This window comes from Acanthochromis polyacanthus, chromosome 8 (assembly GCF_021347895.1).
Source record: "Acanthochromis polyacanthus isolate Apoly-LR-REF ecotype Palm Island chromosome 8, KAUST_Apoly_ChrSc, whole genome shotgun sequence".
In the NCBI taxonomy this organism is placed as follows: Eukaryota; Metazoa; Chordata; class Actinopteri; family Pomacentridae; genus Acanthochromis; species Acanthochromis polyacanthus.
Genome location: NC_067120.1, coordinates 37,540,682 through 37,553,513, shown reverse-complemented (window position 1 = coordinate 37,553,513; position 12,832 = coordinate 37,540,682). Strand labels below are relative to the sequence as shown.

General features: G+C 37.2%; 2 protein-coding genes across 2 annotated transcripts in view; one reads left to right on the top strand and one right to left on the bottom strand.

Annotated features, from left to right (window-relative positions):
• plcg2 (phospholipase C, gamma 2) overlaps positions 1 to 12,832 on the top strand; it is a 56,966-nt gene that overhangs the window by 6,909 nt on the left and 37,225 nt on the right. Inside the window, exons 2-11 of the mRNA XM_051952038.1 lie at positions 4,253 to 4,444; positions 6,118 to 6,267; positions 6,409 to 6,502; positions 7,537 to 7,584; positions 7,850 to 7,934; positions 9,714 to 9,794; positions 9,881 to 9,924; positions 10,008 to 10,080; positions 11,638 to 11,739; positions 11,893 to 12,011. Coding sequence (XP_051807998.1) covers positions 4,261 to 4,444; positions 6,118 to 6,267; positions 6,409 to 6,502; positions 7,537 to 7,584; positions 7,850 to 7,934; positions 9,714 to 9,794; positions 9,881 to 9,924; positions 10,008 to 10,080; positions 11,638 to 11,739; positions 11,893 to 12,011 — 980 coding nt within the window. The 5' untranslated portion in view covers positions 4,253 to 4,260. The remainder of the gene's footprint in view (positions 1 to 4,252; positions 4,445 to 6,117; positions 6,268 to 6,408; positions 6,503 to 7,536; positions 7,585 to 7,849; positions 7,935 to 9,713; positions 9,795 to 9,880; positions 9,925 to 10,007; positions 10,081 to 11,637; positions 11,740 to 11,892; positions 12,012 to 12,832) is intronic.
• Positions 8,479 to 12,832, bottom strand: part of gan (gigaxonin) — a 182,657-nt gene continuing 178,303 nt past the window's right edge. Inside the window, exon 14 of the transcript XR_007943734.1 lies at positions 8,479 to 8,607. The gene's annotated coding sequence lies outside the window, so the exon portion shown is untranslated. The remainder of the gene's footprint in view (positions 8,608 to 12,832) is intronic.

The window sequence follows — 12,832 nt, the reverse complement described above, 5'->3', positions numbered from 1 at the left end:
GAATAGGCTGACGTAGTTCCTAGAGCGCCGGAAATCAGAGGATGCGGTAGTTCGGTGAAGCCTTATTTATACAGTCAATGGGTGAAGCTCAAGTATATTACAGACATGTTAACAGAAAGATTATTCAGAGTCGGTGCTAATGGAGCTCAACGACTGTTGTCGTTTTTGTTGTCGACCCTGGCAGAGAATTAAATTCGTTGCCGTGGTTGTCTAGCGCGGCTAGGCTAGGCCTGTTGTGTTCCTTTTTGATCATTTTAGTCCCAAATTGGTCATTTTGTCGATAATTTTGGTCATGCCGTGTTTATTTTTGGCTGTTTTTAGTCCCAAAATGATCATTTTTAGTCTCATTGTGTTTATTTTCTGTTTCCTTTGGGTCTTGTGTCATTTTATGGTAATTTATTGTCTCTATGGTCATTTTGTCTAATTTTCACCATTTCTTTTGCCTTATTTTGGCCATTTTGACGAGAATAATGGTCACTTTTAGTCTCAAATTGGCCATTTTTAGTCACTAATTGGTCTGCTGAGCTTGTATTATTTTGGTTTCTTTGTGATGACGTCATTTTTGCCACTTTATTCCTCATTTTGGTCATTTTGGGTGTTGTTTTGCTTGTTTTCCATCTAATTTTAGCCTTTCTAGTGGTTTTGCGTTATTTTGCATGCCTTTCTTTGCTAGTTTTATATCATTTTATTCCGATTATTGCATCTTCATATGGCAGTTTTGTGTCATTTTGTTGTAGCACTGCATCAATTATTAGTCTTCTTTAGCCTTTGTAGTGGTTTTGTGTCGTTTTGTTGTTGTTTTGCATCAGTTGTTGGTCATTTTTAGCCTTTGTAGTGGTTTTGTGTGACTTTGTGGTAGTTTTATATCATTTAATTCCAATTTTGCATCGTTATATGGTAGTTTTGTGTCATTTTGTTGTTGTTTTGCATCAGTTGTTGGTCTTTTTTAGTCTTTATAGTGGTTTTGTATGACTTTGTGGTAGTTTTATATCATTTTACTCCAATTTTGCATCTTTACATGGTAGTTTTGTGTCATTTTGTTGTTGTTTGGGTTAATTTGTGGTTAATATTAGCTTCTGAAGTGCTTTTGCATTGTTTTGTTGTTGTTTTGCATCTCTTTGCAGCGATTTTGTGTCATTTTGTTGCTGTTTTGGATAACTTCTTGGTCTTTTTTTAAGTTTCCATGGTAGTTTTGTGTACTTTTTTGCATTTATTGGGGTCATTATGTGTTTCTTTTTGATCAACTGTGACATTTTGTTGATAGTAGTCGAAATAAATACAATCAGTAATAAAACAGCTTGACGTCTAGCAGGTTCCTGTTAAACTGAGGGAAAATTAGAACACATCAGCTCACAAATTCTTACTTTTATCAGACTCCAAATGTCGGATGACAAGTGGAAGTTGACCGGATTGTGGACTGATCTGTTGGTGACGCTGGCTGTGGCTGACAAACCTTTCTTAATAGGAAGCTGCTGAATTTATCACTCAGTAATTTAGAGTCTTTGTGTTTGTCCGGATGCCTTTAAACCAACATTTATTTCATTGAGATCGGCAGGTGGTGATTCACAGAGTAAGAATCCTACAAGGAAAGTGCAGGTGAGGTGGGTAGGCTATTTTTATCGACCTGTGTGGTGAGTTCACAGTCCTTCTTCCTCAAATGATGCAAACGGTGTGTCGCATTCTGAAGAATTTATTTGTTATTTAGAAAGGGAACTAAATGTTTACACCCGTCTGGTGTTTCTGCAGGTTCACATACTGAGAATAACCGCACTGGGAAGGGACTTCTGTAATTTTACTGCCATTTATACCAAGAAGTGTAGAGTGAAAATAGGTCAAGACTAATTCACACCGCCACCACATACAAGAGTTGTTTAACGCACTGAAATCCAACCAGTTTTGGAATGGTTTTTTTTGTTCTCTATGTCGCATTTTTCTTCACTGTGGTTCGCTTTTCACTGCAATATAAAGTCCTGCACCTCTATGGAAACAGAACAACCATGAAAAAGGAGAGAATAATCAGAAATTAGGTTGTTTTACATCTGATTTTAGTCTTTCTGTGTTCATTTACAGTCTGTGTGTGGTCGTTTTGTCTCATTTTTACTGTGTTGTGCCTCATTTTGGTTCTACTTTGGTTATTTCTCTTTCATTTTGGTCATTTTTAGTGTAATTTTAGTCACACTTTTGTTCTTTTTGTGTCATTTTTGCCATTTTGCGTCAGTTTCAGACATTTTTTTCTGTCATTTCAGCTACTTGTGTAGGATTTTGGTCATTTTGAGTGCCACATACATCATGAAAACAGTTTATTTCTTTATTTTGTCACTTTTTTTCTACACTGTGGGTCATTTTTCACTACAGTATAAAATCCTGCACCTCTGTGGAAACAGAACAACCATGAAGAAAGAGAGAGAACTGAGAAATTCGGTTGTTTTGCATCAGATTTGAGTCTTTTTGTGTTCATTTTCTGTCTTACTAAGGCTGTCTTGGGTCTATGTGTGGTCGTTTTGTCTCGTTTTTACTGTTTCGTGCTTTATTTTGATCATTTGGGGGATATTTGGGTTGTTTGTGTTTCATTTTAGTCATTTTGTGTCTCATTTTTGGTCATTTTTAGTGTCATTTAGTCACATTTTTGTAATTTTGCGTCTGTTTGCAGCCATTTTCTGGGTCATTTCAGCTGTTTGTGGATGATTTTGATCCTTTTGAGTGTCACATGCATCATGAAAACAATCTTTTTTTTGCTCCTGACACATTTTTCTCCACTGTGGGCTCATTTCTTACTGCAAAGAGAACTCAGAAATATCTTATTTGCATATTACACAGTTATACAACTATAAATCCCTAAAAATCAACATTTCTTCTCACAAAAATTGTAAAAACCTGGAAAAAACATTTGTCCAAGTGCTCACAAGTGTTAGAAATACTGGATAAAGATGTTTCTCCATGCTGAATGTATCTTCCAACTACTCTCTCCTCTGTTCACTGTTTCTGAGCCATGCTGCACTTATTTTATTGGTCCAGTGTGTTTTATTTTCAGTCCAAAATTATTGAAAAACCTCTCTAAAATGACTCAAAATTGGTCCAAAGTAAGAAAGAATGTTCAAAATGAGTCAAGAATTGTTCAAAAATAAGTCAAAAATGCTCCAAATTTACTTGAAAGTAGCTAAAAATATCTGGAAATGTGTCATTTTAAAGAAGATTTGAGTCATTAAGGTGAATTTAAGTCATTTTGGACGAGTTTTAAGCCACATTTCATCATCAGTAGAAAGATGTTTCTCCATGCTGAATGTATCTCCATCAACTCTCTCCTCTGTTCACTGTTTCTGAGCCATGCTGACTTTATTTTATTCATCCAGTAGCTTTGATGTTCCTCTCAGTGTCTCTGTGGAAACACTGGCTGCAGCTCAACCAGAAAACTCTCTGAATTTTTGCCGTGTGACTGTTGGTCCCAGCTGAGTCGGTCGTGGCTTCATGGTTGCGTTGAGAAAAGCAGAATTTTTAGTTTTTTACAGAATGTGAGTACTGCCAGCGGCTCATTATTTGTGATTTCTTGAACGAGACACGTAGAATAAAGTGGTTTTCATGAAATATTCTGATTTAAGCTCAGACTAGAACAGCAAATGAGTAGTTCAAGGGCGGTTGGAAAGTTGAAAATCTGCAGTTTGTGGCTCTTTGTAAATGGTGTATTTATTGCGGGCAGGTTTTGGGGCTCAGAGGGTTAATTTAGAAGTTTTCAGTCTGCAATTAAAAAAACATAAAGGAGCACAACACTAAAGTGATTAAACAGAAATGATGAAACGCTGGTGAAATATTACGCTTCCTTTCAGCTCAGTGTTACGTAGCTCAAACTAAGATTCAGTGTGAGTTATGGAGCTGCAAGAGGAAGCTTGTTCATGGTCGCAGAGCTTTTTAAAGACCATTACAGGATCCTTAAATGTGCCACAGGACGATCATGTTACTGCTGCTGTAAGTTGTTAATGAGGAATAATGACAGTTTAAAGCACAGTGGTTCCTCTGTATGGGAACCTGGAGACCGAGCTCGTGGTTTTCTGGGTTCATCCGACCGAACACAACTCTCTGTAAATGTGCTTATATTTAGCTGTAGTGGAAAAGTGAACAAGTTAGCAAATAAATTATGATGCAAGTGACCTTCTACATCCAAAACATCAGTGGTGTCTGTAACCTTCCTCATTTTAATACAGGAAACTAACAGAATGTCATATTTTTGCTGCTAACCGGAGCTTCTGTCCCGTCTCAGCTGCAGAAATGGCTCATTCGGGGCAGCAGGGCGAGATGACGGAGTACAAGAAGATCCTGATAAAGCGGGACATGGAGATGGGCGTCGTGATGACGGTGTTTCGACAGAAGGCCGAGCGACTCACCGTCCAGGTGATCATGGAGACTCGACAGGTGGCCTGGACGAGAACCGCAGACAAGACCGATGGAGTCTGTGAGTAATATCAGAAGCTAAAAACTATGCAACACTCAGTAATGAATGTGTTTTTTCACTATTCAACTGTTTGTTTATAACAGTTAATCTGTTGTAGCTGTAAAGCTTTGTGTGCTACTGTTCAGATACTATTTGTAGATTTTTATTTGGTGTGTTTTAACAGCTCGATTTACCAACATAAGCCAGCTGAAGCACTAACTATGTAATGCAGGACACCAGCGACAAGTATGAAGGATTAATGAGGAAGGCTAAAGGTTACAGGAATCAAAGAGGCATGCTGGAGGGGACATTTTTGTAGGATCGTCATTCAGACGACCACAAAGACACAAACCAATGAAACAAAAAGTCAAATTACACAAGTAGAAGCAATGAAAATTACTCAAAAAGACTGAAATGCTCAAACGCAAATACATGCAAAACCACGGCAAACAGAAACAAATTAAATGTAAAGAGACACAACAAGACACAACAGTGCCGCTATTAGATGAAAGACATATGCAAATCGACTCAAAGCAGCTACAAAGACACACAGAATGACTATAAATAGGTGTACCACAGTGTAAAGAAATTCAAAGCAGTCATGAAAATATTCCAAACGACAACATAGAGACTCTTAAAGAACAGAAAGAGATCAAAAAAATAGGACAAGCAGTGACGAGATGATCGCAAAGATATTCAAAATGAATACAAAGACACGCAAAATTAGAAACAATAGATTCTTAAAGAACATAAACTGACAAAAAACAACACAAAAAGAGACAAAATGACCACAAAGAGACTCCAAACAAATGACAGGTTCAAGTAGTCACAAAATGCTCAAAGTGACCACAAAAGACTGAAAGTTTCTGAGAAGAAATATGCAAAGCAGCCAAAAAGATCCTGGAAATTACAATCGAGAATCAGAATAAATATGGAGAGATGCGAAGTGACGACAAATAAATGTGCAACTTCTGCAAAGAAACTCAAAACATGCACAAAAAGAGTAAATCTGACCTCAAACAGACTCACAATGACCGCAAAAATAAGCAAGCCAATCAGAAAGTGACTGAAAACAACTACAAAATGACTTACAATGACCCATTAAAATGACCAAACCAACTGACTGAAAATGCACCGTTGACTAGAAACAGACACAAGACTACTATAAAGAAAATCAAAACAACCTCAAAAATGTAAAAAAAATGGCCACAAAGGGACTCAAAGTGACTACAAATGAAGACAAAACAGCCTCCAAGCTATCAGAAGATGTTGCAATGACCTTTTAAATATGTACAAGTACTGCAGATGCAAGTAGACTAAATAAAACTATTCTAATGAGATTAAAAATAGCCAGCAAACAATTCAAAATGGCCACGAATAGTCAGAAAAACTGTGCAAACACACACAAAACAAGATTAAAAATAACAACAGAAATGTGCAAGCCAACTAAAAAAAGACTGAAAACTCCTACAGAAACTCAAAATGACCAGACGTAGACACAAAAACGGTGCAAACAGTGATGCAAAGATGACCACAGAGAGGCACCAAACACACCATCATCATTTTTAGATGCATTGATTTTCAGTCTGGGTGTCTGTAGGAAGATTGAAGGCCTTTTGCACAGTATGAGGATTTTAACGTGAAGTCGCCTCTTTCAGTGTTATTAACCACCATAACTCTGCGTTGTCTTTCAGTGGATCTGTCTGAGATCAGAGAGGTTCGTCCGGGGAGGAACTCCAAAGACTTTGAGCGCTTTAAAGATGGGAAAGACAAACACGATGAGAACTCCTGCTTCACCATCTTCTACGGATCACAGTTTGTTCTCAACACTCTCAGTCTGGGAGGTGAAGACTATTTATTTATCCAAAGCAATTATTATAGATTTCTGCTGCACGTCACATAATCTGATGCTATTTCTGTAAATCTACTTTCATGTTTTCTAGTTATTAGTGCAGTAATTGCGTCTGTTTTTATTTATTTTCCAGCTGATTCTGTGGAGGAGGCTCAGAAATGGTTGATCGGCATTGAACTGCTGAGGGAGGAAACTCTGGCAGCTCCGACTCCAGTTCTTATAGAAAGGTAACACATATAATAGTTTACCGGAGACATTCTTTAACCATAAATAATCACTTGTCCGACGTTAACTTCGTCAACAAAAGCTACTATATGAATTCACATTAATTTGACGGCCCATTTTTCTTGACAAAACCCAATAAAAAGCAATATTTAAAATTAAAAAACACAAAAATATTCAAAGCAGCTAAAAGGAAACTGCAAATTGCTATAGAAACTCAAAACACACGCAAAGAGATGCAAAACAGGTAGAAAGAGATGTAGAACTACTATAAAGAGACTCAAAATAACAGTGAAAAGATTCAGACTGACCTTAAACAGACTTAAACAACCACATACAGCCTTAAAATGACCACAAACAGACTTAAAATAAACAAAAACAGCCTTAAAATGACCACAGATAGACTTGAACATCCATAAACAGTCTTAAAATGACCACGAACAGGCTTAAACAACCACAAACAAACTTAAAATGACCACAAACCGACTTAAAATAACCACAAACCAACTTAAAATGACCACAAACCGACTCTAAACAACCACAAACAGACTTAAAATGACCACAAACCGACTAAAATAACCACAAACAGACTTAAAATGACCACAAACCGACTAAAATAACCACAAACAGACTTAAAATAACCACAAACCGACTAAAATAACCACAAACAGACTTAAAATGACCACAAACAGACTTAAAGAACCCCAAACAGACTTAAGATGACCACAAACAGGCTTAAAATATAATTGTTTTTGCCTGAAACTAACAAAGATCAAATGACTAAAGTTTGACTTAAACTAAAACACATTTTTGCCAAAGGCCTCAAAGAAAATCACCAGAATTACCACTGATTGAACCTGTATTTTTATCTCCAAAATGGCGCCTTAAACAAATGTTTTCCCCAAAAATGTAATGATTTATCCAACCAAGACTTGCCTGTGGTTTGCAGAAGGAAGTTGAGTCCCTAAAATAAAAACACGAGTAATGCTGTGATTAATGTCTGATCCAATTATTGATTTCTGTGCTTTTGTTCCTGCAGCTGGTTGAGGAAGCAGATGTACTCTGTTAATCAGACCAAGACAAACAGGTACTGTACTTATCCACACATTATCTGGTTTACTTTTCTAGTAGAATAAACTTCGGTATACCTTCTATAACTGGTTTAATTTAACCAGAAGTTATTAAAAGAACAAGTTCAGTGAGTTTTTTGGACACATTCCACTAAGTTTCATGAAATTCAGCTCAGTAGACAGAAAAACAACACTGAAAACATATTCAGGAATAACAAATTTAAGTGTTGATGTTATTGTAGAGAACATTACTCCAGCCTGATGATCTTCTTGTGTCCTCAGCATCTCCATGAAGGAACTGAAGGCTCTTCTTCCGTCGCTCAACTACAAAGCTCCCAGCTCTCGAACCCTCAAAGACAAATTCCTGGTACTTTTATTTTAAAAGCTCGACTGCATCTAGAGATTCTACTTGGTTTTTTTATCTGAAGTCATTGATGTCCTTCTGCTCGACCATCTTTGATTTCCCTGAAAATTTCCCTACATAAAATATGGATAATTATAAAGATATTTCTTAAATTTTAGCTTCATATATCAAATACTTTTACAGGTAAATATGTTAAAAGTTACTTTTCTTTCCTCACATTGAAGTTTGAGGCTGTTTAAACAACAATATCTCAGGAAATGTTAAAGCTAAAAGGAATTAATTCAGAATGTATAATATTGGACCAGTAGAGCCACAACTCTGGACTACTTGGCACAAACTACCTACCAATATTTTAGTTTTTGTGGTACAGATATGCTCAATCAGTTATGAAAGTTCAATTAAAATAGCATTTTTATTTTTATTTTTGTGACCAAATATTTAATATTAAAAGTATTCCACGTGTTTTGTTTTGTATTATCGTGACATACAGCTACATCCATCCATCCATTCTCTATACACCGCTTTATCCTCATTAGGGTCATGGGGGGGGCTGGAGTCTATCCCAGCTGACTCGGGTGAAGGCAGGGGACACCCTGGACAGGTCACCAGTCTGTCACAGGGCTACATATACAGACACACAATCACACCTACGGGCAATTTAGAGTAATCAATTAACCTCAGCATATTTTTGGACTGTGGGAGGAAGCCGGAGTACCCGGAGAAAACCCACGCATGTACAGGGAGAACATGCAAACTCCATGCAGAAAGATCCCAGGCCGGGATTTGAACCAGGGATCTTCTTGCTGCAAAGTGAAAGTGCTAACCACTACTCCACTGTGCAATGCAGCTACATGTGGTTCATAAAATATCACTACAGTGGGTCCTTGACTTACATCGGAGTTTCTTTCCTGCGGCCCGACGTAAGCCGATTTTTTGTTGGAACTCCAGCGAAAACGTAAACAAAGCCGTTATGTGCATCATGATGTGATCAGTTCTTCAGAAAGTCATGAATACCTGTATTCATGCATGCATGTATGAGTCATTTTACAGGGAGATAACAGAATGTGTTGCACTGTTTTTACAACTTGGTCTACTTGATCACGCTTGGGAGCCATCATGAAGGGCTGAAAGTAAGTAAATGTAAACCAAGCCGTCTTATAGCGCTACGTGACGAAGTATTCATCCGCTCTGCTCGCCAACTAGTTCTACATCACCAGTTCCAACTTAACGACGAAACGCCGTAGGTCGAGGACGTCGTAAACCGAGGACCACTTGTAATTGACTTCTGCTTTATCTTTTTTTTTAATGCACCAAAGATTGGAGTTTTCATGGTGGATCAATATTTTTTCACACTTCAACTCATCCATATTCAGAGATTATTTGATCTACTTGTCCAATTTTACAGCTTCTGAATTAAAGATATGATAAGAAATAAAAGTGAAAATTTTATGTTTTTATCTTTAGTAGATTCTGAGATATTGTTGTTCAAACAGCCTCAAATTATGTGAGAAAAAAAAACTGCTGAAAGTCAGTCAATGGGCAATTTTCACTAAAGGTTATGTCAGAAAGAATTTGATATATGGAGCTAAAATTTTACAAATATCTTTCTAAATATCTGAATAGTAGGCTATAAAGATTTCAGAGATGATCGAGTAAATTGTTCTAAAACTCAAATGATAGAATACATCTTCTTTATTACATTGATTACATGTGACCTGATCTGTAAATAAATATTCCAACCGTCTTTATTTTAATCCTAGTTCTTCTGTTCTGACTTCACAGGAGGTCGGAGGGAAGAAAGACCGACTGGACTTCGAGCAGTTTCATAAATTTTACAACTTGATCATGTTTGAGCAGAATGAGGTGAGAATTAATCTGAATTTAATGAATACTGAAAATATTAAATGTTTCATATGAAATTATAATTCAGGCTGTTGTTTTAAACTCAGATCCTCGACGAGTTCAAAAAGGAATCCTGTTCGTTTATTCTGGGGTGAGTTTGTTTTTCTCAGCTTTATTTCATCTCCTGTGAATGAAAAACGATGTTGTTTGACTTTGTGTTTGTTTTTTCTGCAGGAACACGGATAAACCAGAAGCTTCGGCCGTTCTGCTGCACGATTTCCAACGATTTCTCATCTACAACCAAAAGGTGAATGAGACTGTTATTATTTATTTAAGCACAGCCATCCTTTAGCCGGGATGCTAAAGAATAATTATCAATCAGTGAATTACCGCTAATAATTAGATTCAGTAAAATTATATTAACCGATAAAATAGAGGATGATTTGTATTGTAGATTGACTGCAGCACCTGGTGGGAATAATGTTAAAATTAAAAAAATTATATCATAAATCATGTCACAATATTTTTCCAAAAAATTAAATTTCTCCAATAATAACTGCACCAGATAAGAGGAGTTTTTACTTCTTTATTTGGGACATGTGTTGCAGAAATAGTAGTGGACTGGTTTCAGATTATATGTTGGACTGGTTCTAGACTGGTTTTGGAATTTCTTGGGTCGACTGGTTTGTGTTTGGTTTTAGTCTTGGTTCTCCTGGTTTTGGATGTGATTTAAAGTTGGTTTAGGATTTATTTCACTCTGGATCTGGTCCTGGATGAGGACGGGTTTCAGACTGTCTTGGGCGGGTCTAGGACTTTTTTTTAAGAATACTTTAGATTTGGTTTTGGTCCCAATTTTGTACTGGCTTTTGACTTTTTAACACTGGTTTCAGACTCTTGGGCAAGTCTTTTTTAACACCAAACCTACCATCAAGCATGAAGGTGGCAGTATCATTCTCTGTGGACCTGGAGCTTTACACAAAGTAAATGGAATAATGAAGAAGGAGGATTACCTCCAAATTCTTCAGGAAAACCATCAGCAGAAGGTTGATCTTGGACACAGTTGGATGTTTCAACAAGACAATGAGAATGAAATTGTTCAATCAGGCTAGAATGAAGGTTCTAGACTGGACCAAAGTCCTGACTTAAACCCATCAAGAACCTGTGGACTGATGAAGAAACAAGTCTGATTCAGAAAGACAATACATTTAGTTGAACTGAACCAATTCTGTCCTTAAGAGTCAAAGATAGACCAGAAGATTGTGGATAGAAACCAGAAAAACCAAACTAAGGTGAAAATGGACAAATTTAATGAAATATTAGCATTCCTCTTTGTCTGTGTTTGACCCAGTTTGTCATATTTCCAGAAGACCTTTAATAAATCTGTCTTAGAACCAAAAAGCATGATTGTTTTGGAGAAAGATTCATCTCTCAATGATTCCATCATAGAAAATTCAGAGTTGTAGGAGTCATTGGAAATGCAAGACTGACATCAAGCACACAGTCTTTATAAGTGGATGGAAACTTTAGTTTACAGCCAGATATGTGATTCCTGTAGTAGGAGAGAAGGTGAGGCCTTTCATCCCAACAACACCAAACCTGCCATCAAGCATGGTGGTGGCAGTATCATGACAATGAGTCCAAACATACATCAGACATGGTAAAGAAATGGTTCAGTCAAGCTAGAATGAAGGTTCTTGACTAGTCTCCCCAACGCCCTGACTTAAACCCCTCTAGAACCTGAAGAACAAGTCTGAGTTGGTTTTAGGAGCCTTTGGAAACTCAATACTCCCATGATCCATATGATCTTTACAAGTGGATGTGAACTATTGTGACAGTTTATTTGCGTTGGTTTTTGGTCCCTCAGGAACTTTGGGCCAATGATCTGAACCAAGTCAGAGAACTGATGACCACCTTTATTGACGACACCATGAGGAAAACCAACGACCCGGAGTTCACCGTCAGTGAGGTATTTAACTCACAGTCCGGCATCCATTTTAATCACAGTACCTTCTCAAAATGGTACTGGTTGTGTTTTAATACCAGAGACATCCTGGCTTTATGAAGACGAACCTTCAGGTGAGAACTTCCTGTTAAATCTGAAGTCTTTCTCCTCTCCTAGTTCCTCGGCTTCCTGTTCTCCAAAGAGAACTCAATATGGGACGAGAAGTTCTCCGAGATCAGCAACCTGGACATGAACAATCCTCTGTCGCATTACTGGATCAGCTCGTCGCACAACACGTCAGTTTGACTGCACACATCCTCACAAACTACACACAACACAACTGAACAACTGACAGTGTTGGGTTTGTGGTCATTTTGTAGTTTTCGTCTCTTTTTTGTGTCTTTTTGTGGTCATTTTGTGTCCCTGTAGTTTTTTGGATCTTATTGTAGCCTGGTTTGTAATGCCTTTCTGCCTATTTGGTCATTTTGTTCTTGCTGTTGTCATTTGTTGCCTTTTTGTAGTCGTTTTGGGTCTCTTTGCGGTCATTTTGTGTGTCTTTCTAGTTGTTTTGTTTCACTTGGTGGTCATTTGTGTCTCTTTTGAGGTGTTTTGTGTCTCTTTGCGGTAATTTTGTATCTCTTTGTGGTAGTTTTGTGTCTCTTTGTGGTCATTTTGTCTGTCTTTGTAGTTGTTTTGTGTCTTTGTGATCTTTCTATGTGTATTTCTGGTTGTTATGTGTCTTTGTGGTCATTTTATGTGTCTTTTTAGTTGTTTTATATCTCTTTGGGGTCATTTTCTGTGTCTCTTTGTGGTCATTTTGTCTGTCTTTCTTGTTGTTTTTTGTCTTTGTGATCTTTCTATGTGTATTTCTAGTTGTTTTGTGTCTTTGTGGCCATTTTGTGTCTCTTTGTTGTCATTTTGTCTGTCTTTTTAGTTGTTTTATATCTCTTTGCGGTCATTTTGTATCTCTTTGTGGTAGTTTTGTGTCTCCTTGTGGTCATTTTGTCTGTCTTTCTAGTTGTTATGTGTCTTTGTGGTCGTTTTCTGTGTCTCTTTGTGGCTGTTTTGTGTCTCTGTGGCTGTTTTGTGTCTCTTTGTGGTTGTTTTGTGTCTCTTT